Raw genomic sequence first — 27,381 nt, 5'->3', positions numbered from 1 at the left:
GTCTCATATCTAGTGGCTCTTTCAGATAGTTCTCAGAGGTCATTGAAAACTATGCCTTCAAACTTATTTATCAATTCGAAGTAAAGACCGGCCAGTTTCACAAAGTCTGACTCGGGAATGGTAACCAGGCATCTGACAAAGGCTCTATGGAACCTCATAATGAATTGTTATCCTCCTACTTCTTTGCAGAACCAACTAATGGAATAGGAGAAGCAGGGAGATTGATTCGTTTAAGTTTCCGAAGTAAGTTCGCCTAGTTTTAGGTTTTAGCACCTTCGTTGTAAAAGCACCTCTTTCTGACGCTAAGAGCAAAAGGCACTAGAAGGAGTAGTGGGACCAACCATCACTACCATAGGGCTCTAGTGAGAAATCCTGCCACCTCATATTCCTATTTCCCCTCACGTGTCAACAAGTAAGTTGGGTGCTCTCCCTTAACATGGTAGGACCCTGTTGCAGGTCTTGACGTTGGCTGATTAAAAAAGGGCATCCTCGTCGCAGCAAAGCAAAACCCGTCTTTCTTAGTTTAGTCAAAAAATGAGACTTTCACAGGTACGATAGGTCTTTCTACTATACTAGTAGGGTGGTTACCTTCAAATGCGTTAATTTGCCTTTTTAGACCTTCTTTGTCAACAAGAGCCAAAAACTTGGTCTTCAATCCTCAAAAAGAAAAGAAAAAAATAAGAACTAAGCGAACAATTTTGCTTGTGATGATAATGTTGAAGTTAATGCTTGACATGTGGTGATGTGGGCTTCGTTTAGTCCTTCTATGGTTACTCACAACAATATGTATCAAGACTGGTAGGCCTCAAATCGCAAAACTGATACATTTGACTCCCCTGACCAAGCCTTCACATCCAAGAATGGGGTCTCCAACGCGGCGGCAGCAGTGTCATAAATGCCGGCTTTTACAGTAGAGAAGACCAGGAATTCTATCAGAAATTGAGTATGAATTGGGACCTGAGAGTTGTGAACAAGTCGTACGAGTGGGTTGAGATGGCTTTTGTGTTTAGTCCGAGCTTAGGAACCGTAATCATCGGTTAGAGATGGGTTGTTGGAAGTCAAGTTAAACCATATAATGGCTTCACTTTGATCATTTGTCGGGTACTAAGATTGGTGGCTCAACCTTTGCCCCTTTAGGAAGGAGACACGATCTTTGCAGATCCGCTTGGATCGATAGGCTATGGAATAAACGGATGTAGGAAGGCTTCTTTGACCCTAGCCCTAGCGCTGAAACAAGGGAATCTAAGCATACCTTTGCCGGGCACGGTCTCTTTCCAATTCTTCTTCTGGCCTTAATCTCTTATTCGGGACTTCCTTCAATTCCAGGGAGGGACATACAACATAGGACAGTCAGGCTATCAGTTAGCTGCCTCGAAAGAGAGCGGTTGGTTGAATAGGTAAAAGCGATGGATTGGAACCGTCGGTTAATGATACGATTGGCTAGGCAAGTAGAGTTACCTCAGCTAGCCTGCTAACTTCCTAATAATGTTGGTTAGCTAGTGTCATTTTGTTATGTAATTTTTTTGGCAATTGCCGAACTACAAGGGCAAATAAATGAATAAATTCATAATGTGCTTTCCTTGATTTTTACTCTTTCTTAGAAATAGGCGATTCTCTGAAGACCCTGTCCTCCCCATCTCCTCTTCTAAGGCTTTATGGAGATTGATCAACGAATCTCAAGGATTTGATTTCGATTCCTTTTCAATTTCTCTATCTTAGACGGAAATCGATCATTTATTACGATGAATGACTTCCCTCCTTTGTAGTAGTCCATGCCCTTGAGCCAGCGCTCTTCTCTGATAATTAAGGAGAAATGACAGCTACGTCTACCATATATTGATGCTGGTCGGGCTCCTGCGATGCGACGAATCAAAGGCAAGGAAGTTGGACGGCATTACACTAAGACATAGGAGGAACCAAGCCCATTTACTACTTACTTTTGGACAGAGCGTGACACGACTTACTCACTCACGAAGTTCAAAGTGAAAGGGTCTCTTCGAGCCGGCAGAAAAGGTAAAGCTAGAATCCTCAATTCGTACTTCTGGAAAGAAAAAGCCAGCAATCACTAAAAGAAAAGATAGGAAACCTTTGCACTTCAATTTAACCTGAATTAACGAATGGCAGCCTATGACAGGGCTTACCAATGCAACTCCGAAGGCTGACAAAATATCTTAAATAACTCGCCTGGGTGGGCTACTCGTCTTGAGGGATAGGCAAGACCTACTCCTTAAGAACATATTTAGTGCGGTGTTCTTTCCATTCGGCATGCCGATAGGGAACGATCCATATTCAATATAGTTAGTAATCCAATTTCTCTATTTTATGGCTGCTAGCTCAGTCTTGGAGCGTGATGCAAGCTCTACTTTCGGCTTTTGCTCACTCGAGCGGTAGGGTGCTCTATACCTTATTTATGTAATTTTCTCGCTTTTAACGGATTGGATGCTTTCAATTCCTTAGCGAGCTAATTCGATCTTCTCCTTTCTCCGGCAGTGCGGTACAAAGAAGACCAAGTGGATGGAACAACCCGATGACCCAATCGACACAAGATCTGAGCCGCAGTAGTCTTACAAGGGACAAGAGACTATTTGTTCACAGCCTTCACATCCTAGTGCCAAGGTGCCCACTAAGTTGGAGATGAACCGCCTTAGGTAATTCACTGTCCCAGAATCTTTGCAATCGCTTGTTGTTCTGGGCGCTTAGCCTCTAGAATTGCTTTAGCCTTGTTCGATCAACTTCAATTCCTCTTTGATGAACCAGAATCCAAGAAAGTTTCCGACTTTAACTCCGAAAGCACACTTGAGAGGATTGATCTTCACCGGTGCTTCCTCATCCTCCGAATCGCTTTCCTCGTGTTCCACATGATCATCCGACTTTTGGATTTCACAACTATGTCGCCGATGTACACCTCCATGAAGCGACCGAGCATGTCATGAAAGATGGCGTTCATAGCTCTCGGTAGGTAGCTCCGGCGTTCTTCAAACCGAAAGGCATGACCAGCCATTCAAAGGTACCAATGGAACCTAGGCACCAAGGCGATCTTGGACACATCCTCCGGAGCTATGAAGATCCGTTGTAACACGAGAAGCCATCAAGGAATAATAACAACTCATTCTTGGATGCCGCATCTATCGGCATGTCCGCAATGGGCATCACGTACACATCCTTTGTCGTGGCCACGTTCAAGTCTCTCAAGTCAATGCGCACTAAGCTTCCCGTTCTTCTTGATCACGTGTACTATGTTGGACAGCCACCGTATACCGTAGGTCTAATGAACTTAGCTTTCAAAAGCTTCTCAATTTCTTCTTTGACTTTCGTGATTACTTCGCGGACATTCTCCTAGGTAATCGACGATGCGGCTTAAACTCGAGCTTGATTGGTAACCTGTGCTCCACCAAGCTCCTTTGTAAGCTAGGCATCTTGTCGTAATTCCACGCCGGCGATCTTTGAACTCATGGAGTAAGTCTACTATTTTCTTTTTCAAATCTTTTCTTAACAGAGAGCTCACATAGGTGATCCTCGGTTCCTCAGGTGTACTAAGGTTGACTTCTTCTAGAGGATCCTGTACTCCTGTAAGCACGTCATCAAGCTTTGCAGGTGCAGGTTCCAGGTCCTGAAGCTGCAACTCTTCTGAATCCTCCGGTTCCACTTCATATATGACCTCAGCTCCATCAACTATAACGATTGGGCTCAAACCACTAGAGGAATTGTCCGCTTTGGCCATAAGCCTCACGGTTTTGTCCCATAGGTGGAATGGAGAACTTCCCAGGAGGTCACCCATCCTAGGATTTCTCTCAAGCGAGCACGTTTAACCCTGGAGTTCTTCCAACTCTCCAGGCCATTCCACCAAAAGGTGCCTCTCGTGATTAGTTCCCCCATCTTATATATCATTACTTTTGAGCCCAAGACCATCTCCGTGCTTTGCCGATGTGGGATTTGCCTAAGGGACCTTTCTCCCCCCCTTTCGGGACTCAGCGTCCTCGCTGAGGTTTGCCCCACCATCGCCCAAGAGGATACGCGAGCGGCTCTGATACCAAATTGTAACAGCCTAATCCTTCTCCAGTTAGTATTGTTCGCTTTGGCCCATGGGCCTCACGGATTTGTCCCTTGGGAGGTTTCATTCCCAAAAGCACGCTACCAGATATCAACTCTGGTCTAGTAAGCCTTCTTTCTCCAACTTCATCCCAACAAACAGGTGACCTACACTTTTAACCATATAATGCCTCATATGGAGCCATCTCTATACTTGCCTGATAACTGTTATTATAAGCAAACTCCACTAAAGGCAAATGATGATCCCAACAGCCACCAAAATCCATAACGCATGCACGAAGCATGTCCTCTAATGTCTGTATGGTCCTTTCTGACTGTCCATCCGTCTAAGGGTGAAAAGCAGTACTAAAGTCTACTCATGTTCCTAAAGCTTCTTGGAATTTCTTCTAAAATCGAGAAGTAAACTGAGTACCACGATCAGAGACAATGGAAACTGAAACTCCATGAAGACTAACAATCTTGTTTATATACAACTGTGCAAGTTTAGCAAAGTCATATGTAGTCTTCATAGGAAGGAAATGAGTAGATTTTGTCAATCTGTCCACTATCACCCATATTGCATTGTAACCACCTCGTGTACTAGGTAAACCCACAATAAAGTCCATAGCAATATGCTCCCACTTCCACTCGGGAATAGGCAATGGCTGAAGTAACCCAGATGGTCTCTGATGTTCTGCCTTAACCTGCTGACAAGTCAAACATTTAGCAACAAAGTCTGCAATATCCCTCTTCATGCCACCCCACCAATAATGCTCCCTTAAATCACGGTACATCTTAGTTGAACCTGGGTGTACTTGTGTAAGCAGAATGGTGTGCCTCCTCCATAATTTCTCTTATCAACTCATCAACATTGGGGACACAAAGTTTAGTGCCATAACGAAGAACTCCATCATTATTCAACATGAACCCTTGAGCTTGGCCTTGATGAATACTATCTATAATCACACACAGCTGAGAATCCCTCTTTTGAGCAGCCTTAATTCTATCAATCAAGATAGGCCTAACTCGAAAATGTGCTAAGAATGATCTAGCTATGATTTCAAACTCTACTCCCTGATCTAGCAACCCATGTAATTCACCAATCAGAGGCTTCATCTTGGTAGATATATGGGCTAAACTACCAGAAGACTTCCTGCTTAGAGCATCAGCCACCACATTAGCTTTTCTAGGGTGATACTGTATGGTGCAATCATAATCCTTCAGCAATTCTACCCATCTTCTTTGCCTAAGATTAAGATCACATTGGTCAAAGTTGTATTTGAGACTTTTGTGGTCAGTGAAGATTTCACAAGTCTCACCGTACAGATAGTACCTCCAGATTTTTAAAGCAAAAATTACTTTAGCCATTTCCAAATCATGATTTGGATAATTCTGCTCGTGCCTTTCCAACTTACGAGGAGCATATGCAATAACCCATCCATGCTGCATCAAAACACATCCTAAACCAATCCTAGAAGCATCACAATACACTGCATAACCCCCTGATCCAGACGGAAGGGCTAACACTGGTGCTGTAGTTAAACGAGTCTTAAGCTCCTGAAAACTTTTTTCACAAGCCTCAGACCACTGAAATTTCACATTCTTCTGTGTCAACTTAGTTAAAGGTGCTGCAATATGAGAGAAGTCTTGAACAAACCGTCTATAATACCCTGCTAAACCCAAGAAACTACGAATCTCTGACACAGTTGTGGGTCTAGGCCAATGAAGCACTGCCTCAACTTTCTTCTTATCAACGCACACCCCATCCTTCGATACAGTATGGCCTAGGAAGGCCACACTATCTAACCAGAACTCACATTTTGAGAACTTGGCATATAGCTTGTGTTCTCGTAAGGTCTGAAGGACAATTCTCAAATGCTGCTTATGCTCCTCCTTACTCTTTAAGTACACTAGAATGTCATCGATGAACACTATAACAAATTGATCTAAGAAAGGCTTGAAAACTCTATTCATGAGATCCATAAAAGCTGCTGGAGCATTGGTAAGACCAAAAGACATTACAAGAAATTCATAGTGTCCATACCTAGTCCTAAAGGCCGTCTTGAGTATGTCTTCTTTCTTGACCCTCAATTGATGATACCCAGATTGAAGATCAATCTTGGAAAAATACTTTGCACCTTGAAGTTGGTCAAACAGGTCATCTATGCGTGGAAGAAGATACTTATTACGCACAGTTACCTCATTCAATTGCCTATAATCAATGCACATTCTCAAAGACCCATCCTTCTTCCGTACAAATAACACAGGAGCACCCCATGGAGAAACACTAGGGCGAATAAACCCCTGATCTAGTAGGTCCTGTAGCTGCTCCTTCAACTACTTAAGTTCTACGGGTGCCATGCGATAAGGTGGCATAAATATGGGTCAGTTCCAGGAACTAAGTCTATACCAAACTCTACCTTTCGCTCCGGGGGTAAACCTGATAAATCTTCTGGAAACACATCAAGAAACTCCTTAACCACTGCAACATTCTCCAAACCTGCACCTTCTACCTGAACGTCTCTAACATAAGCTAGATACCCCTTACACCTCTTTCGCAATAATCGACTAGCACTCACTACTGAGATAAGATTACTAGAGGCTATACTGCGATCTCCCTGAAATTGAAATTCTGCCTCCCCAGGAATTTTAAAGAGTATAACTTTATTATGATAATCCAATGAAATGTGATAAGTGGCTAACCAATCCATGCCTAAAATCACATCAAACTCAAATATATCTAAAGAAACAAGATCTGTAGCTAATTCCCTATCTCCAATGTGAACTATACATCCCCTATACACCATATTAGTGTCTATTGCGTTCCTCATAGGTGTTGATATAGATAAAGGATACTCTAACAAATTAGGTGGTGTACTAAATATCATGGAAAGTATGGGGAAACAAAGGAATGGTTGTGCCCCAGTCATAGCCATAAGCGTCTGTTCAGATGTCTGATTAATAGTTTGAGGTGGTACCTCCCTTATTGGATCAAGGTTTGCACCATTAAGACCCTTGGCCCTAGCTCTCCTCTTACGTTTAACAGACTCAGGCACCCATTCATTTTAATAAACAAGCATTAAATTTGAAAATGTGAGCCAAATTAAGACAGGTGAGAAGGTACGAAGGACGCAGACATCTAAAGCAATGATAAACTGAAAAGACGTTAAGGATCCTATGCTCCGCAAGTTTACTAGACCTCAACCTAGCTCTGATACCAACTTGTGTAATGGCCCAGCCCACTAATGATATTGTCCGCTCTGGGTCGAAGCCCTCACGGTTTTAAAACGCGTCAATAGGGGTTACGAACTGTCAACTTATGTACCCAGCATCTCTCCCGTGTTTTGTCGATGTGGGATTTGCCTAGGGTGTTACATCAACATCCAAGGTCTCCTCTGTGATCATCCTGTCAAGAACATACTGCATCTGTGCTCTAGCAATGGCAGCTGCAGCTACTGCCAGCTCATTATCTGTGTAGGTCGACTTAATCATGGAGCTCTTCAATGACGGGCTCCTCTCTCGGCCACTTATACGGCACGAGATCAAGTGTACTGGTAAGTCCCTCCTTAGCTGATACCAAAATTACATTTAAAATATTACACCTCTTTAGATATACAAAAAAAAGTAATTTATTAAATTACATTTATTAAATTACATTTTTTTTAAAAATTGACTTTTCTATTTTACGTTGTCAACCCTCTTTCTTTTAATGGCCGATTGTTCGGTTAAAGGCAAGGAGCGTAGCAGCCACTATGAATGGCAAGGAGGAGCGTAGCCTATGAATAAGATCAGTTACCATTAATAAATGGTCAAAGGCCAAGATCAGAGCTACGAGAGAAGATGAATAGTCCCGAACAAGCAAGCAAGCCTGAAAGCATTAAAGGCCAAGGAATGAAAGCATTAGAGTCTTTCTCCCCTTATGAACCTGACACTTCTCTGACATCAACCAATCAAAGCCAACTAGTGCCAAGGAGATGGGAAGAAGGACTTCGCCCCAGGTAAGAGGGGTGAGTTTAGAACAACAAATTCAATAGAGGCATCGCGAGATGAGACTTCAAGCTATAGAAGAAATTAAACGTAAGAAGGAGTATACATGGTCGCTGCATCTGAAATCATTCGTTCACCTGTGGAGTATTAGACTTGTTCTGCTGCAATAAAAAACTTTTAAGTATAAGAAATAAGTCTTTCAATCATTCGGCCGATTTCTTATCCTTCATTTGAAGTAAGCTGAACTTCAAGTTAAGTATAAAGTAAAGCAAAGGGGCCCGCTTACCCACTCCCCTTTCCCCCCATTGCCGATGCCTTTTAGTTTAGTTGCCCCATTGGTAGCACTCTTCCCAGTTACTTTCCTATTGGTGGGTCAATTGAGAATGGCAAGAAGGTGAAAGGAAAAAGCTTGCAACATTCTTAGCAATGGAAGGGGCAAGTCTTTAAACTAGTTCAAATAGCCCTAGCTAGATGACAGCCATCAAAAGGCCTATGCCCATATAATATAGCCTCGGCCTGCCAAAATGATGTTCAGCGGTCTCTACCCAAGTAGCTGTGGCCCATGATCCAAAAGACCCGCAACTAGTTAATCATACTATCCTTACCTTCTAACTAACCTCTTCGATTTCGCTTATCCTAAAAGTGATTGATTAGGTGTAACTGTTGAAGCTGGTTATGCAAAGTTAGTTAGGTTGTTCACACAGGCAGTGTGATTCTGAGGGTGTATTTGCTTCACAAGGTAGTTAGTTTGCTCATTAAACAGGCATGTATAGTACTCAACTGCAGAAAACTAGTAAGGATTATGCCTGTCATCAAATTCGTGCCGCATGGCGGGATTACTCTACTTCTACTCTATAAATAGAAACTCGATAAGCCTTCGAGCTCTAAAAGAAAATCAAAAATTTTTATAATTAGCGCTGTATGGCAGCTCTTGCAGTTTCAGAAAGGCTTTTTCAAATTTCACAAGAAATCCAGGAAATCGAGAATGAGCTGGGTCAATGCCGATTTGCCTTAAGAGCCTTTTTGAGGCACCTGCGTCTGGCGAGCCCTGCCGTCGTAGGAGACCGCATGCGCGCAGCAAATGAAAACATAATGCGCCTCGAGATGAGAATACAAATTTTTGTTAACTACGCTTCTCGCCCCTCCACCTTTTCTTTAAAATTCAATATAAATAACCCAAGTGTGATGATGTGATAAACAGGTATATAAAGCATTTATATTTATATCATTTATATTTATATTTATATACCTGTTTATCACATCATCACACTTGGGTTATTTATATTGAATTTTAAAGAAAAGGAGGAGGGGCGAGAAGCGTAGTTAACAAAAATTTGTAGTCTCGTCTCGAGGCGCATTATGTTTTCATTTGCCGCGCGCATGCGGTCTCCTACGACGGCAGGGCTCGCGGGACGCAGGTGCCTCAAGAAGGCTCTTAAGGCAAATCGGGGTTGATATATATAATGAGCAATCCAACCTTTAATCACGATTAGTCCTCACCTTATTGGTTCCTCGTTAGTCCTCTCCTCTTTAATCACGATTCAGAAGCTTAGCCACTCTCCTTTTGCCTTTTGTTATTTGAAAATATGGACTCAATATAGTTTATGAATAATTTGTCTATTTTCTTGTAATTTGAGTCTCTTAATTTCGATCATTAAATCATTTTTTAGTAGAAAAATTGAGAGAGTGAGGTTTAAATTTGGTTTTGCTTGCAAAAGTGTGCAGTTTTGATTTTGAATCGAGATCTGTCTGAAAATTAAAATCAAATCAAAATTTCAATACAATTTAAATTTAATTCTTCGATATTTTAATTTTTAATTTTTCGATTTCAGTTTGATATGATTTCAATTTAGATTTTAATTCTTGAAATAATTTTAAATAATTTTTTTTTATAAAAGGTCATACATGAATTAAATTTTAAAGTTGGTTATCAATACAAAATATATAATATAATATACCTTTTAATTTTTTTAAATTATATAATATTTAATATTAATATTTATAAATAATTTAAAATTAAAATATTATGTATATATATTTGAGATTAAGATTTAATAATTATTGCTATATATAATATACTATATAATACACCTTTTTATCCGTTTTTTATTATGTTATTTTTAATTATAAAATATAGATATAATTATGAATAGCATATATATAATATAATATTACTTTATAATTAAAAATTATAAAATTATTTAATATATTTATAACTAAAATTATTAATAAAAAAATAAAGAGTAGGTTGTATACAATATAATTCATAAAATATGTATATATATATATAAATAAATAATTATATTAAAATATATAAAATATCTGAAAAAATTATATATATATATATATATAATTTTTTTATTCTATTTGATTTTTAATGAAGTACTAGAATCAAAATCAAATTAAATTATTATAATATAATTAAATATTTATTTTATAATATAAAAAAATTATGTTTAATTTCAGATATCATTAATTAAAAATGTTGGAATTAATAAAAAAGGAAAAACTTTAACACGGTTGTAACACGAAGGAAAAGCCGCTGACTTGGTTAACTTCAAAGGGCGGAGACTAGAAGTAGGCCAACTTCATTTCGTTTCAATTAATACAAGTTTTAATGCCATCTTTGTTTGTTTGAATGTTAATCATCCTTATATATATATATATATATATATATATATATATATAATAACCTTTCAACGCCACATTTCTTCATGGATAATAAAAAATATTTAATTGCTAACCTTCTAGAATCTAGTCTTTTGACCCGCTTATAAATAAATAAATATAAATAATTAAAAAAAACTAATTATATAGGAAAATCAACTCCTAACAATAAATAAATTTTATTAAAAGCAAATATAAGAAAATGAGCAGGACTTTCTGCACAACTTAGGTAGAAGGCTGGGCGAAAATCTCTTTTTGAAAAAAATTATATAGTGAAATCGATGTATGTAAAATAATAATTATTGATTATGATAGGTTTTATATGAGTCTTATTATGATTATTGATTATAATTAAATCATTATATGTACAATGATTGTATTAAATAAAATAATTACCTTAAATAAAAATTTCCTTTTTGCTTGATTATGAAGCAAAAAAGTATTAATATTATATTCATCCTTATTTAACTTAGTGATGCGTAATATTAAATTTAAGTAAAATATTTGTATCACATTAATCCAAGACCCCATAAAGAATGCATTCGACATTTAGTTGAAATTAGATTTGATGATGATTCGATTCGGTTTAATTGATTTGACTTATTTATATCTGATTTGAATAAAGATTTAAAGCCTAAATTTTAAATGAATCAAATTTGAGGTTTGATTAGTCTATTATTTTGCTCAGTTTTAATTTTGTCAACAGAAAAATTGTCAATTTAAACCTACACCATGAGAATCTTTAATAGTTTATAGAGTAACTTATTCAATATAAAAAAGAAAATCATAGTTATAAAATATCACATGGAATTTAAAATTGTATAGCTTAAGAAATTTATTATTAAATTTAATATAAAATAATTTATTTAATAAGAAGAATGTTTCTATGATTTTTTAGAATTTATTTAATAAGTATTATTATAATAATAATTATCATTATTATAAAGCTTAATATAATTTTTCTTTAATTAATAAAATCAAATTTAAAAAAAATTAAATTATTACATTTTCAAAAAAGAATTAACTTATAATTTTTACCAAGTTTTAATAATCATCCAGTAATTTACTAAAAAAAAGTACAAAATAATAGTTGGGTTGGGTTGTCACTTGTCTTCTTGTTAGGGTTTATTTGGGCTCTCAAAGGCAAAAGGAGAATGGCTAAGCTTCTGAATGGTGATTAAAGAGAGGGGAGGACTAATGAAGAGCCAATAAGGTGAGGACTAATCGTGATTAAAGGCTGGATTATTCATCCAAAGATAGATCAAAACTGGCTCCACACTTAAGGGATGTGATTCCGACTTTAATTTGGGGTCTATTTAGAAATCAGAATCCTATTAAAATTTTAGCATTATTTCAGCTTAATTTTTTAATTTTTAATCCTCGATTCTTTAATTTTAATTTGATATGATTTTTATTTTTAAAATAATTTTATGTAATTTTTTTTATAAAAAATCATACTTAAATTAATATTTAAATTTTAAAATGATTATCAATACAAATATAACATAGTATATATCCTTTTAGATATTTTTAAAATTTTATAATGTTTTCACAATTATTATTAGGCAGAAGTAAAAAAGAAGAAAAAAAAAACACATGTGATTAACTTAAATGGTTCAAAAGTTAAAATTTCGTTAAAAGTGAACTGGTGTGACGTTAAAATAATAATTTTTTATTATAATAAATCCCACATACAATTAAAAAATATTAAAAATCATCATATTTTTAAAAAATAATAAAAATAAATATTTTCTTTATCAAACTTAGAAACGATTTCACTGTTAAAATCATCATCCATCCTATTCGATCCTTTACTGTTTTATCTCATTTTTTTTTTAAATAATATTAATCAAATTATAATTTAATTCATTTTCATCTTTGTCTTTGTCTTCCAATTTCTCCTCAACATCGTAACTTTCCTACTCCTCGTTTTCTATGAGATCATTGTCTAACGACGAGAGAAAATAGGAGTGAAATTTTGGGAATTGGACGTGTATGAGTGAAATCTCCATCTGCAACTATGTGCATGTCCTTCTATAATTGCATTTTGGGAATTGAATGTGGATGAAACTCTCCAGTTTCGATGGCCAACTAAATGGGATGTGGATGAAGCTATCCCAATTTCAATAGTCAACCCAATAATCTTGGAAACTAATATTTTTACTGATAATTGTATCAATTTCCCGATTCTACCATGTTGTTTGTTTCCTGAGAAAATTAGTAAAGAGGAAATTGAAAAATTTCAGTCTTATTTTCTGTTTGTTTCTCAGGAAAGAGGAAATTAAGCAGGAAAAGAAAGAGGAAATTTTAAATATATTTTTTAATTTTAAATATATTTAAAATTTATAGAAACTGTTAAGTAAAAAGGAGGAAACTACTCTTCTCCTTTAATTTTATAAAGTTTAAAAATATATTTAAAATTTATAGAAGTTACTAAGTAGGAAAGAGAAAAATTTAAATATATTTTTTAATTTTATGAAAGTAAAAAACAAAAATAATTTTTTCTCTTTCTTACTTGGATTTTATAATTTTCATTTTCCTAATTTTCTCTTTTCTACTTGGCAACTTCTATAAATTTTAAATATAATTTATAATTTTAATAGATAGAACAGTAGTATTTTTTTTTTCCTATTTGATAGCTTATATAAATTTTAAAAGTTACCAAGTAAAGAAAAGAAAATTACTCTTATAAAATGCTTAAAATAAACTTATGCTCTCAATACATTAACATGAAATAACATTTAGGATTTCAATTATGACTAACATTTAGTAGGGGATTGAGGAGTGAAAACTCGAATTTGAATTTGCTAAATGAATAATATATTTTTAGTCATTGAATTAAATCAGATTAGGTGAGAATTAAGAACTTAAATACTCGAAGATTATTAGATATTATCTTAATCTCAAATACCAATGAAGTTGATCAAAATTTTCATTTTTGTTAGAGATGTTTTCATTAATCAACAGACAAAAATGGGGTATTCATATTTTATTAAAATTTTGGTAGACTATAGTTGCTGGGAATATGGGCTAGAATCTAATCAGACTATGAATCAAATGTGAGGTTTAACAAGAAACAAAACAGAAACCAGAACAATTGGATTTGAACGTGATATTTATTGAAGTAAATGCTAGGCTTTATATAGCCTTTACTACAAACAGAAAAACGAAATATCTGCTAAAACATGCTAAATATAGCAGTAAGAGTATATACTAACTAACAGAAAATAGCTCCTGTAGAATAGGACTTATTGACTCATTCAAACTACCAACAATCCCTCCCTTGAACTCATTCCTCTGTACAGGAATTAGTTCAACACTGAACTGTGCATACACCAAGTTCTTGACGCAGCTTCTGGAAAGCTTCTAACTTGAGTGGTTTCGTCATCACATCTGCAAGTTGTTCTTTGGTGCCACAGAACTGTAATTCAACAATACCTTCTTTAACTAAATCTCTGAGAAAATGGAACCTCACCCTTATGTGCTTGGATCGTCCATGTAAAACAGGATTTTTAGATAACTTGATGGTTGAAGTATTATCACACATCAAAGCAGTCCCTTCTTCCTGTGAATGACCAATTTCTTCTAGTATTCTTCTCATCCAAATGGCTTGACAAGCACAAGCAGCTGCAGCTATGAATTCAGCTTCTGTAGTTGACAAGGTAACAATGGGTTGCTTGCGAGAAGACCACGCCACAGCTCCTCCACTAAACAGAAATGCATAACCGGAGGTGCTTTTGCTGTCATCTATGTCATGACATAGTCACTGTCCGTATAACCAACCAACCTGCTTTCGCCACCTCTTCTGTAAAAAAGTCCATAATTAACAGTCCCCTTTAAATACCTTAGCACCCTTTTTATTGCAGCAAAGTGAAGCTTTGTAGGGTTGGCCATGAACCGACTAATGAAGCTCACTTGAACATAAGATCGGTCGTGAAGCTGAGGTACATCAAGCTTCCCACCATTTGTTTGAATTGCGTTGCATCAATCGACTCGCCTCCTCATCTCTGCTCAAATTTTGACCAGGAACAATCGTATTACTTACTGGTTTATTGTTCTCCATCCCAAATCGTTGTATAACTTCGATAGCATACTTCCTTTGGCAAATAAAAATTCCAGCATTCTGTTGAATTATCTCAATGCCAAGAAAAAACCTCATTGTTCCCAATTCAGTCATGTCAAATTCGTACTCCATGGAATGTTTAAAATCTGAAAGCAATTAATCAGCATCACCAGATATAATGTATCATCTACATATACACTCACAATTAAAATTTTCTCTCCTTCTTCTTGACAAACAAGGTTTGTTCATTGGGCTTCTAAAACCTTCTTTGATAAAATAAGACTCAATCATTGACCAACTGGCCCCAGGTGCTGCTTTTAAACCGTAGAGGGCTTTTCTCAACTTGTACACCATTTTCTCACTTCTGCTTTCGTAACCTTTGGTTGTTCGATGTACACATCTTCCTCCAGTTCTCCATGCAAGAAGGCTGACTTGACATCCAACTGATACAATTTCCAGCCTCTTTGTGCTGCAAAAGCAATAATCATTCGAACAGTGTCCATTCGAGCCACAGGTGCGAAAACCTCTGTGTAATCTATTCCGTATTGCTGGGTGTACCCTTTTACGACTAGCCTTGCTTTGTATTTGTCAACCTCTCCATGCTCATTGAATTTTGTCTTATAAATCCACTTCACGCCAACCTTCTTGGCTCCAGCTGGTAAATCCATCAAGTACCAGGTGTGATTCTTCTCAATGGATTTTATCTCATCATCCATGGCCATCCTCCATTTTTTGCTTTTTACTGCTTCCTCATAATCTGTGGGATCAGAGATCACAAGGTGGGCCATCATGTTTGTTTCATCTTCATCGGACAAGCCCTCACCTGAAACAAAATCAGTTAGTCGTATGGGGGGGCGTCTGGTTCTGCCCTCCCTTGCTCCCAAATCTCTTTCGAGATCGGAAGTGCCCTCTGTTGGTAAAATAACATCAGTATCTCCAGTATTGTTTTGCCCAGCAGAGTGTTCTTCTTCAGTTGTGCTGATGTCATTACCCCATTCTAATTCAAGTAATTGTTTCTCTTGAGAGTCTGTGCTCCAATCCCAAGCCCGATTCTCTTCGAACACCACATCGCGGCTGTAAACAATTTTTTTTGCAATCGGATCATACATCCTGTATCCTTTGGATTCTTGGCTAAATCCAAAGAATACGCAGCTTGTACTCTTTACTTCAAGTTTTGTTCTTTTTGCATCTGGTATGTGTACATAGCCGACACAACCGAAAACCCTGAAATAATCCACTGAAGGTTTCTCCCCACTCCAAGCTTCCTCGGGAGTCTTGTCTTTTACCGCTAGTGTGGGTGATCTGTTTAAAATATGAAACGTCCACTGCACCGCTTCTGGCCAAAAAACTTTAGGTATTTGTTTTTCGGTTAAAATTGCCCTCACTAGATTCATCACGGTTTGATTCTTCCGTTCAGCTACTCCGTTTTGTTGTGGAGTATAGGCCATGGTCAGTTGTCGTTTTACTCCCTGCTGCTTGCAGAAATCTGTGAACTCTGTAGAGTTGAACTCCCCTCCTCTATCTGTCCTCAAGCATTTAATTGGAAACCCAATTTCTTTTTCCACAAGCACTTTAAAGCTTTAAAGCATTTAAAATGGTAGAATGCTTCTGTTTTTTCAACAAGAAAATAACACCAGGCTTTCCTTGAAAAATCATCTATAAAACATAACAAGTACCTCTTATGGTCATTCAAGTCGAGTAATCGGTCCACATATATCAGCATGAACAAGGCCCAGCTGTTCTGTTGCTCTCCAATTGCTCCTTTTTGGGATTGGGTTCCGATGTTGCTTGCCCTTTACACATGCTTCACATGGGGACGTTGGTGTTGAGATTTTAGGCAATCCGAAAACCATGTTCTTGTCAGTCAAGGTATGTAAGCCTTTGTAGCTGAGATGCCCATATCGATTGTGCCACAAAATCGATTCATCTGTACTGCCAACTTGAAAACAATTTTCATTAACCACCGTAGTAGGTGTTTCACCAAGCAGAATAAACATGCGGTTTGCACTCATCACTGATTCTGCCATCTTTCCTTTCAGTGGATGATAGAGGCTGCACACTCCGTCTTTAAACAAAATTGCGACACCCTTTTCTTGTAATTGACCTACACTCAGCAAGTTATTTTTCAGTTCAGGGACACAGTACACATCACTTACAGTATAGCATACCCCTTGCAGGAACAGTTTTATAACCCCTTTTCCAGTAACCTTCATTCTTGTGTTATTTCCAAGCTTGACCGAATGGGTGAAATCGGTGTCTAAGCTTGAAAACATCTTCGAGTTACCACACATATGATTCGAACAACCCGAATCTACGAACCAGGCATCACTCCTACTGGTCTCATGGAGTTCGACATACGCCATTAGAAGCAACTCATCTTCTTCCTCCAATTCGGCATAATTGGCTTCCTTGCTTGAATTCGGGCACTCATATTGGAAATGCCTAAATCATGGCATTTGTAACATTCAACGGTAGCTTTGTTAAACACGCCGCCTCTACCTCGTCCCGTCCTCTATAGGAGCCTCTTCCTCTGCTGGTCGAGTTTGAGCGGCCTTCAATTTTCAAGACTGGTCTTCGTCTTCCCCGTGCACACGTCGAATTTTTGTTCGTGAACCACCAAGGTGCTGGAGTTCATCAACGACATGGTTTCAATATCTTTTGACTCTTCAATGGATACACGGACATAAGTGAATTTATACTGAGGGTACGCAAAATTTTCTCAACAATTTTGGTATCCGTCATTTCTGTTCCATTACTTCTCATTTTGTTTGCTACCACCATTACCCTTGCAAAATATTCAGTGATAGTCTCATCTCGTTTCATTTCAAGAACCTCAAATTCCCTTCAGAATGTCGTTAAGAAGAGATTTCTTCACTTTCAAATTTCCACCAAACTTCTTCTTCAATGAATCCCAGACTATTTTTGCTGTCCGTCGATCCAGAATCTGTTCAAAGACTGTCCTATCTATTGCTTGAAATAGATAATGCTTCACTTGATGATCCTTGGTTTTCGCATCGTCAAGTTGGGCCTGCTGTGCCTCTGTCAGTCTCGTTTCCTGCTTTGGTTCTTCAAAACCATTCTCTATCAAGCTCACTCCAATGATCGTAGTGACCATCAAAGTGAGGAATTTTGGTCAAGGTCTTTTAGTAACTCATTGAGGAGTGAAAACTCGAATTTGAATTTGTTAAATAAATAATATATTTTCAGTTATTGTATTAAATCAGGTGAGGGGAGAATTAAGAACTTAAATGCTCGAAGATTATTAGATATTATCTTAATCTCAAATACCAAAGAAGTTGATCAAAATTTTCATATTTATTAGAGATGTTTTCATTAATCAATAACAAAAATGGGGCATTCATATTTTATTAAAATTTTGATAGACTATAGCTCATTAGAATAGGACTTATTGACTCATTCAAACTACCAACATCAAAACGATTAATAATTAATTAATTAATTTTTATAAAAAATTTAGGAGTAAGAGAAGAGCCTACAGATCATTGGGATTTAGAATAAAATTTGCATATCAATAAAATTTTAAAATATTCTATTAAGTCAATGAAAAAAAAAAGTAGTAAAAGGAGAGAGAAATTTTCAGAATTCCTAATTATATACCATTCTCATCCCTAATTTCTCCAGTTGCCGTAAATTCCACTCTCCCCAAACTTAATCCACACCGTTTTGGTAGCCATTAGTCAACACCCCAGAACAGGGAGATGGTGGAATTGAGATTTGCAGCTGGGGATTGCTTTTCATCTTGTTATCTTTCTCCTGGGTCGTCTTTTCTCCCCTCCCCTCTTTCACTATTTTTACAGAAATTCAATTCACACTTCGGTTGCATATTCATCATCGACCATTTCCTCTTTTTTCTATTTATATTTTTAATTTATATCTTTTTCATCACTTTATTTTAAATTTAAATCCATAAAATTTAAAAAATAAATATTTAAATTAACATAAAATATAAATAATAATATAATCAAAATAAATGTAATTATAACTTTCAAAACGATAAAAATTAATTAAAATAATATTTTTATTAATTTGAGAATAATTATTAAAATTAATAAAAAAATAAAAAGATTAATTAATATTAATAATGTAAATAAATATTTGAATCATTTAGCCTATTTATAACAGTATTAGAATTTTATAATTATCATAAATATAGCTATTTAATATAAAATGATCTTGTAAATTTGAAATTAAATTTAAACTAAAAAATAATAGATCAAATTTAATTAACCTAACCTCAACATTGATTGTCATGAAAATTTGATGGCCCCAACATAAAAATTGAGCCAAACAATTCGAGTTTTAGATAAACTCAATCCATTTTATAGTTTTAATTTATCTAATGAAAAAAAAAATTCAAAATTTACAAGACTCATAAAATTAGTCATATTATTTATATTTTTTTAATATAACTGTTTGCATAATTCTTATTTTTAATAACTAGCTTGTAATAAATTATATTAGAAAATTTTCAAACATGAGACTTAGATATTTTTTAAAAAAAATGTAAAGATATGTATCATTTAATTTTAAATTTTAATCAATTTAATTAGTAAATTTCAACTTGAAGCTTAAATGTGTAATTTAAAAAAGTACAAAAATGAAATTGGGCATTAAGCTTAAAAAAAAAAAAAATCTAGAAACAAGATTCACATAATTCCAAAGTGTCCATGAACCCACGCAACCATGTAGTCCCCACCTTGGAAAAAAGAGATAAAGAAGTTTGTCTTCGTCTTTGTTTCGTATATATGTAGTGTAGTTTTCTTGGTCGACACAGAAACTTGCTTATAGTTATCTTATGAGGTTCAAGATCTTATAAATTCTCTCTGTTTTGCCATTTCCCAACTTTCTTGTTATTGCAAGTTTCAGGAGCTGTTGTTAAGATAAGGAAAAAGAGGTTTTGAGTCCTGAAATTTGAAAGAGTTCTTTAGCTGATGGGAGGGAAGAGCTCAGAAGGGTCGAATGGGAGGCATATTTCATGGAATCAGTGCGGATACCAGCAAGCAACACCATATCCATACCCTACTCCTCGACAAAACCAATTTACAAGCCTCATGCAGCAACATCAGCCCTCTACTTCTTCTTATAGTTATGAAGCAGGAAGGCCTTAGCCACTGGAGAGGTTGGGCAGGAAGTACTCTAGGATTGCAGCATGATGATTACAGAACCTTGGATCAGGTTGGACCATGATTCTTCAGTATATTTATGAATTGTGATTTATTTATGTTTTATATGACCTTTTTATTAAATTAAAAATTCATATAATGTATTTTAACAATAATTTATTTAATAATGAAAAAAACAATATATTACAATAAAAAATATGGATAATATTATATTAATTAAATTTATAATATTTATATAATTTATTTTTATGAATTTTTTACGCTTTTCCTCAATCAAGGGCGCGCTTAGCGGCCTATTGGCTCCAAAACGCTTGTCATCTTGGTGCATGAGCAACTATGGAACCACCACACCACGCTAAGAAAGCCGAGTTGTAAATTGCCCGCGCTTTTGGCATCTTGGTGCGTAATATGGAACCACCGCACCACACTAAGAAAGGCGAGTTGTGATTTGTAAATTGTCGACGCCTTTCCTCAGTCAAGTGCTCGCTTTGCGGCCCAGGCTCCAAAATGCTTGGCGTATTGGTGCGTGAGTAACAACGGAACCATCACGCCTCACTAAGAAAGCCGGCTTGTAAATTGTCATCTGAGAAACTTGTAATCATATTTACCTTCTTTAATTTGAATAATTGAATAACCCCACAGGAAACAAATCTATTATAAAAACTTCAAGATCTCAATTTTGCCCTTTCCAAACTTACTGTTATTGCAAGTTTCAGATGCTGTTGGCAACACAGAGAGAGAGAGAGAGAGAGAGAGAGAGAGAGAGGTCTTGAGTCTTAACTTTGGAGGAGTTTCTTAGCTAGCTAATGAGAGGGAAGAGGTCAAAAGATCAGTCGAGTGGGAGGCGAAATTCATCATACGATGAATCCAGTTCATCATCATGGAATCAGTATGGATACCCATCACCATATCCATATCCATCTCAGCAAAACCCATATTACACGCCTCAGCAACATCAACCCTCTACTTCTTCTTATAGTCGTGAAGCAGAAAGGCCTCAGTCACAGAGGAGGATGGATAAGAAATACTCCTGGATTGCTGATGATTGCACGACCTTGGATCAGGTTGGAGCATAATTCTTCATTATATCTCTGAACTGTGATTTATCTCTGTTGTTTTATGAACTTTTTATTCTTAGCCTATATGCAACAAGACTGAAGGGCTATAGAGACTAGACTAAACAGAAGACCATGGGTGAGGATTGATATGAAGGCCTGTGTCTGTGATTAGTTGTTGGTTGGGATTAGTTTATAATCTCCTGATGGGTGGTGATAAGTATAGATATTGATGATGATGTTAAGCTTCTGAGCATGAGTATAGGTATTTTCGTTGACTTGAAAATCTTTGATCTCAAACTTAAAAGTGCGACCAAAATATTGGGTGAATTTTTCTGGTTGGATTGTGGGCGACAAAACAAATGCCTTGTGACTCAAATTTAGCTGCCAAGAAACAGTTTTGGAAAATGTTTTGATGATATTTAAGTTGAACTGGTACAGCAGAATGGAATTAACATTTTATGAGAGTAGATACCAAGATATATGAGCACTTCTATACTCAACTCAACTCAACTCAACTAAACTTTTATTCAAAAAATTTATTAGGGTAAGTTATATGGATTCTCTTTCTCTACTCTAAAAGATTTTAAGTTAAATCTTCGAAAATGCGTAATGCTTCTAGATCATGTTTTATTATTCTTCTCTAAGTCAGTTTAGGTCTATCTCTTCTTTTCTTTCTATCCTCTAACTCAATATGCTCTACTTGTCTAACTGTAGCCCCATATGCCTACGCTTCATATGATCAAACCACCTCAATCTCCCTTCTCTCAACTTATCCTTAATTGGCACAACTCCTACATTTTTTCTAATACTCTCATTACGAATTTTATCTAGTCTAGTATGGCCACTTATCCACCTTAACATCCTCATCTCCGCAACTCTCATCTAAAACACATACGGCTCATTTATTGCCCAATACTCACTACCATATAACATAGCCAGTTGTATGGCTGTACGGTAAAATTTTCCTTTCAACCTATTGGGAGTCTTGCGATCATATAAAACTACCGCGGCACGTCTCCACTTCAACCATTCGACTTTAATCCTATGACTAACATCCTCGTCATATCCTCCATCTACTTGAAGGATTGAGCCGATATATTTAAAGTGATTACTTTGGGGCAATACCACTCCATCCAAACTAACTCCTTTCCTATTATAAGTTCGGCCTTCACTGAACTTGCAATGCATGTATTCTATCTTCGTTCTACTAAACTTAAAACCTTTTGACTCTACAGTAGTTCTCCAAAACTTTAGTTTTCTATTGAATCCTTCTCACGTCTCATATATCAGAACTATATCATTCGCAAACATTTTTTGTATATGTTTCGTCAATTCATCTAGAACTAATATAAAAAGGTAAGAGCTCACAACTGAACCTTGGTGTAATCCAACTGAGATAGGAAAATCTCTTGTATCCCCTCCCATTGTGCGCACAATAGTAGTTGATCCCTCATACATATCTTTCAACACTTGTATGTACCTAATAGATATCATTTTTTGTTCTAACACTCTCCATATAACATCTCTCGGAATAATATCATAAGACTTCTTCAATATATAAAAACCATATGTAGATCTTTCTTCACATCTCTATATTTCTCATTAAACTATATTTCTCTATCAAGCTTTTAATGAGAAATATCGCTTTTATAGTTAAACGATCAGGCATGAAGCCAAATTGATTGGGTGAGATAGAAGTGTCATGACATAGTCGATGTTTCACGACTATCTCCCACAACTTCATGATATGGCTCATGAGTTTAATTCTCCTATAGTTTGAGCAACTCTATATGTGTCTTTTATTTTTAAAAATAGGTACTAAAATACTCATCTTCTATTCATCAGACATTTTTTTTTAGTTTAGAATCTTATTAAACAATTTAGTTAAACATGTACTCCCATATCTCCCAAAGACTTCCATACTTCGAAAATACCTATAATGCAAGTAGATTATCTAATTATTATTTTTCAAGTGAAAAAACATAAAATTTCAATATAATGTTAACTTCAAATACCTCATCTTAACGTCAAATACCTCATCATTTTAAACATGCATCTATCCAAATGGTGGCCTGGTGACAAAAATATGACTTCTTGTGACTTAGCTGACAATGGTGTCTTGTTACGAGATTTTTATGGGGGTTATTCAGGACATGCCTGTTATTGATATTTCCAACTTTCGGAGATCAGGATCTTGGAAAGAATCTACTCATTAACTTCAAACCTTGAGGATCGCCTGCCGGTTCATCACGTAATATATGATACGATGATCCAACTATTAATCCTAAAACTTGATGTCTCATTTTCTTTACTATACTGCTCTAATTTCTCTCTGCAACTTCTTTGATAACTTTTTGCTTATTTCTGGCTATTGAGAATTTCCTATTGTTTGATTGTGAATAATTTTTATGGCAAAGTAGTTCTTTGTTAGATAATTTCAGCATTGAACTTGTGATGATAAATAATAGAGATCGTCAACTACAGGTTATTGCTGCCCTTGCTCAATCTGGCCTGGGGTCTTCTAATCTCATTGTTGGCATTGATTTCACAAAAAGCAATGAGTGGACAGGAGCAAGATCATTCAATCGACGAAGCTTACATCACATTGGCAGTGAACAAAATCCATATGAACAGGCAATATCAATTATTGGCCGAACTTTATCTGCATTCGATGAAGATAACTTAATTCCATGTTTTGGATTTGGAGATGGTAGTTTCATTTGGAGCATTCTCTGAGTTATTCTATGTAGAAGTAATATTTAGAATATGAAGATCATATTTGTCGTGTATTTTTCAGAATCTACAAATGATCAAGAAGTCTTCAGTTTCCATCAAGATGAAAGATTCTGCAATGGATTTGAGGAAGTGCTGGCACGATACAGAGAAATTGTTCCCCAACTTGGACTTGCAGGCGTGGCTTCTATTTATTCCATTAGTCCATGTTAGAGCATTAATAATGTTCTACCACCAAATTCTAAGTTCTAATGCACATTTTTATATTTTCTATGGAAGGACCGACATCTTTTGCACCCATCATCGAAATGGCCATTACTATTGTTGAGCAAAGTAGTGGACGGTACCATGTTCTGCTTATAATTGCTGATGGGCAGGTAAGTCACCATCAAGTTGGACCTTTTTGCATGATGGGCGTAGTTCTTCTATGTCCTTGGCAAGTCAATGCATTATATTCTATTGTTGATGCCTCACAGACACTACTAATCGTGATAGTTAACAAGGAGCGTTGATACACAGCATGGCCAACTCAGTCTGCAGGAGAAAGGGACAGTTGATGCAATTGTAAAAGCAAGGTAATCCGGGAAGATAAAAATTAAAAAAGAGTAAAAGCGCTTTTTTTTAAAAAAAATCAGTTGCTTGGATTTTCCAACCCACTTTCGCATATGCTTGTTTCATTGCAGCGAATACCCTTTATCAATAATTTTAGTTGGGGTTGGTGATGGGCCTTGGGACATGATGAGAGAGTTATCTGATAATATCCCTGCGCGAGCCTTTGATAATTTTCAGGTAAGCAGCATTTCTATCGTGTACTTATCTAAGTGTTTTAAGTTTCTCTTCACATATTCAGATATGCTTAATTGAAAATTTGTTTTTCTTTGTTTTCTCAGTTTGTGAATTTCACAGAAATAATGTCAAAAAATGTGAACGCATCCAGAAAAGAGATAGAGTTTGCGCTTGCAGCATTGATGGAAGTACCTGCTCAATACAAAGCAACTATTGAGCTTGGCATTATGGGGTAATTACATAGTCATAATGTGTACCTTTTTTGTTAATGGATTTTTGTCTTTGTCATCTAAAATTTTTCTAATTTCCATTGGCAAAGCAGTCGACGGTCAGGGAATGCTCCGGAGAGGGTTCCTCTGCCCCCACCTCTTCATGGACCATCTTCTTTCAGCAACAGTGGAACACCTTCAAGCTCAAACCGCTTTCATCTACGGGCACCTTCTTTTTCTGGATCTGAGTCACCAGTTTCTGGATATGATTCATCATTACCTTCTTATTCTGGATATGACTCCCAATTTTCTGAATATGATACTCCAGTCAACACAACTCCATATTCAAGTTCTACTTATGATGATCAGGTGCAAAAACCATTACTCAAAAGAAATTCTATTCATTTTCATCCACAATTTTTTTTTTTATTCTATTACATTTGCTTTCAAATCTGCCTTTTTTTTATGCACCAACAAATGAGTGAGCCTTACCAGCGAAGTGTATATACCCAACTAATCTGCACATGCCACGTTATATGAAATTATAGTTATCTTATCCAAAATCATGATAGAACCTACTTTATTAACTTTCTATTGGTTAAGTGTATATACACCCGAATGCGTACAAGAATTTTCCATCAACAAGTGTACCACTCTTTCTTTCGGTGCTGGAGCCAACGTCATCACCTGCACCACCTCAACTGTCATTTCGATTTCTTACTACTAACCCTTCCTCTTTTTTTGAAAACTTGCAGGTATGTCCCATTTGTCTTACTAATAGAAAGGACATGGCCTTCGGTTGCGGCCATCAGGTAAACCATTTTCTTTATTTGTGTTTTTGCCGTGGCATTGAGTCCATGACAAAATAACTATGCTGACACCCCTCTTTTTCAGACTTGTTGCGAGTGTGGAGAAGACTTGCAATTGTGCCCAATTTGTAGAAGCTCAATACAGATTAGAATCAAGCTTTATTAATCATCTTCAATGTGCATCTCTGAGATTGGTCTCTGCTGCTTGATCGCTGTAGTATAAAATTAAATCATCAAGGTTTATTAATCATCTTCAATGCGCATCTCTGAGATTGGTCTCTACTGCCTGATTGATGTAGCATAAAATTATATCATCAAGCTTTATTAAACATCTTCAATGCGCATCTCTTAGACTGGTCTCTGCTGCCTGATCGATGTAGTGTAAAATTATATGTTGAAGCATATGATACTATTGCTTCAAACTCCAAATTTTCTACAAGTTCCAAGGATGTAGATTATGTATTTTGTTTGAATTCAAATCATAAAATCTAGCTGCAAAAGTAGATATGTGAAATGTCCAAACTTGTAAGGCTAATTTTCTAAGTAAGGTGCTTTATTTCTCTCTTAGTTAATTAGGTAGAAACCATGCAATATTTGGCTCTATAAATAGCCATGTACTGCAGAAAGCGTGTAAGAAAGAAAAACAAGAAATCAATATCAGTTTCAACAGAAATCTCTCTCATTTTTCTTAGTTTTTCTTCCTTCAAACCCAACAAATGGTGTCAAAGCTTTATTGATCTTAAGGGAGCAAATCAGAGCTTGGTCTTGTTGAAAAAACATGGCTGAAAATGCTTCACTTCCAGCGTCACCAATGTTCAAAGAGGAGAACTACAACTTTTAGTCGGTTAAAATGAAAACTTTTCTCATGGCATATGATGTGTGGGAGACAGTTGAGAAGGGTTATGAACCATCAATTCAAGACAATCCTACTATTATTGAGATGAAGAAACAAAAGAAAGATTCAACAAAGAATTTTAAAGCACTCTCTTTTCTCCATTCAGCAGTAGATGATTCAATATTTCCAAGAATTATAGGGGCAAAAATAGCAAAATCAGCCTGGGATGCTCTTCAAGAGGAGTTTCAAGGTTTAGAAAAGGTAAGAGCTATTAAGTTGTTAAATTTGGAAAGGGAATTTCAGTCATTAATGATGAATGAAGAACAGACTATTAAAGATTATTTTTCAAAGTTAGTTAAGGTTGTTAACGAAATGAAAATTTATGGTGAGAATATTTTAGATCAAATGATTATGGATAAAGTATTAGTAAGTATACCAAACAAATTTGAGCCAAGAGTTGCAGCAATTGAGGAATCAAAAGGTCTTAGCAAGCTATTTATCAATGAACTAATTGGATCTTTGCAAGCTCAAGAGCAAAGATTCAATCCCACATCTTAAAAGTCTGCTGAAGGTGCATTTCTAGCAAGGAACAACTTCAAAGATTCATCTTCTAGAGGAAGCAAGTTCCGGCCAAGAAAGTATCCTCCATGTGGCATATGTAAGAAAACCAGCCTTGAAGAAAAAGATTGCTAGCACAAGGGAAAGCCACACCGCTTCAAATGTAAAAGGTTTGGGCATGTGCAAAAAGCTTGTAGATTTAAGGAAGAGATGTAACACCCCTATATGCATAGTCCCGTATATTTTACTGTTTTGGTGACCAGTGTCGGTCTGGACAGTCAAGAGGCTTAGAACCAGAATTAAGCCATCTAGAAAAGCCAGAAACAAAAATTAATAGCCATTACATGAAGGTAAAATAGAAAACAAAAAAACTAGGTATAACGGGTTAAATGAGCCAAGGCCGCAGCAATGGGTGACCAAATGGGAAGTGACTGCGAAGTCAGTCGCTGTCCTATTTTCAAGTGGGACATTGTAGCACCCCAGGCCTAAGAATTATTGCGAAA

At 36.2% G+C, this 27,381-nt stretch overlaps 1 protein-coding gene across 2 annotated transcripts; it reads left to right on the top strand.

Annotated features, from left to right (window-relative positions):
• The first annotated feature begins 19,535 nt into the window (after window positions 1-19,535).
• On the top strand, window positions 19,536-26,158 carry LOC110644835 (E3 ubiquitin-protein ligase RGLG2). Of its 2 annotated transcripts, none has more exons than XM_021797794.2 (10): window positions 19,536-19,942; window positions 23,433-23,658; window positions 23,746-23,859; window positions 23,961-24,058; window positions 24,177-24,256; window positions 24,365-24,470; window positions 24,572-24,699; window positions 24,790-25,045; window positions 25,432-25,488; window positions 25,571-26,158. In XM_021797794.2, the coding sequence occupies exons 1-10, from the start codon at window positions 19,727-19,729 to the stop codon at window positions 25,649-25,651; spliced, it is 1,362 nt and encodes a 453-aa protein (XP_021653486.2). In that variant the 5' UTR covers window positions 19,536-19,726; the 3' UTR covers window positions 25,652-26,158. The 2 variants fall into 2 exon arrangements, with proteins under 2 accessions (XP_021653486.2, XP_021653485.2); XM_021797793.2 differs by lacking the exon at window positions 19,536-19,942 and adding an exon at window positions 20,260-20,954.
• The last annotated feature ends 1,223 nt before the right edge of the window (window positions 26,159-27,381 follow it).

Source organism: Hevea brasiliensis, chromosome 10 (assembly GCF_030052815.1).
Source record: "Hevea brasiliensis isolate MT/VB/25A 57/8 chromosome 10, ASM3005281v1, whole genome shotgun sequence".
NCBI lineage: Eukaryota > Viridiplantae > Streptophyta > Magnoliopsida > Malpighiales > Euphorbiaceae > Hevea > Hevea brasiliensis.
Note: the sequence above shows the minus strand (reverse complement) of the source record. Positions and strands in the feature narration are given on the sequence as shown.

What these genes read in the sequence shown, in the direction of transcription:
- LOC110644835 (XM_021797793.2), top strand. Translation starts at nt 20,697, where the DNA reads ATGAGAGGGAAGAGGTCAAAAGATCAGTCGAGTGGGAGGCGAAATTCA. An exon ending in ATTGCACGACCTTGGATCAG is followed by an intron (nt 20,955 to 23,432) that starts GTTGGAGCATAA and finishes CGTCAACTACAG; the next exon opens with GTTATTGCTGCCCTTGCTCA. An exon ending in ATGTTTTGGATTTGGAGATG is followed by an intron (nt 23,659 to 23,745) that starts GTAGTTTCATTT and finishes TGTATTTTTCAG; the next exon opens with AATCTACAAATGATCAAGAA.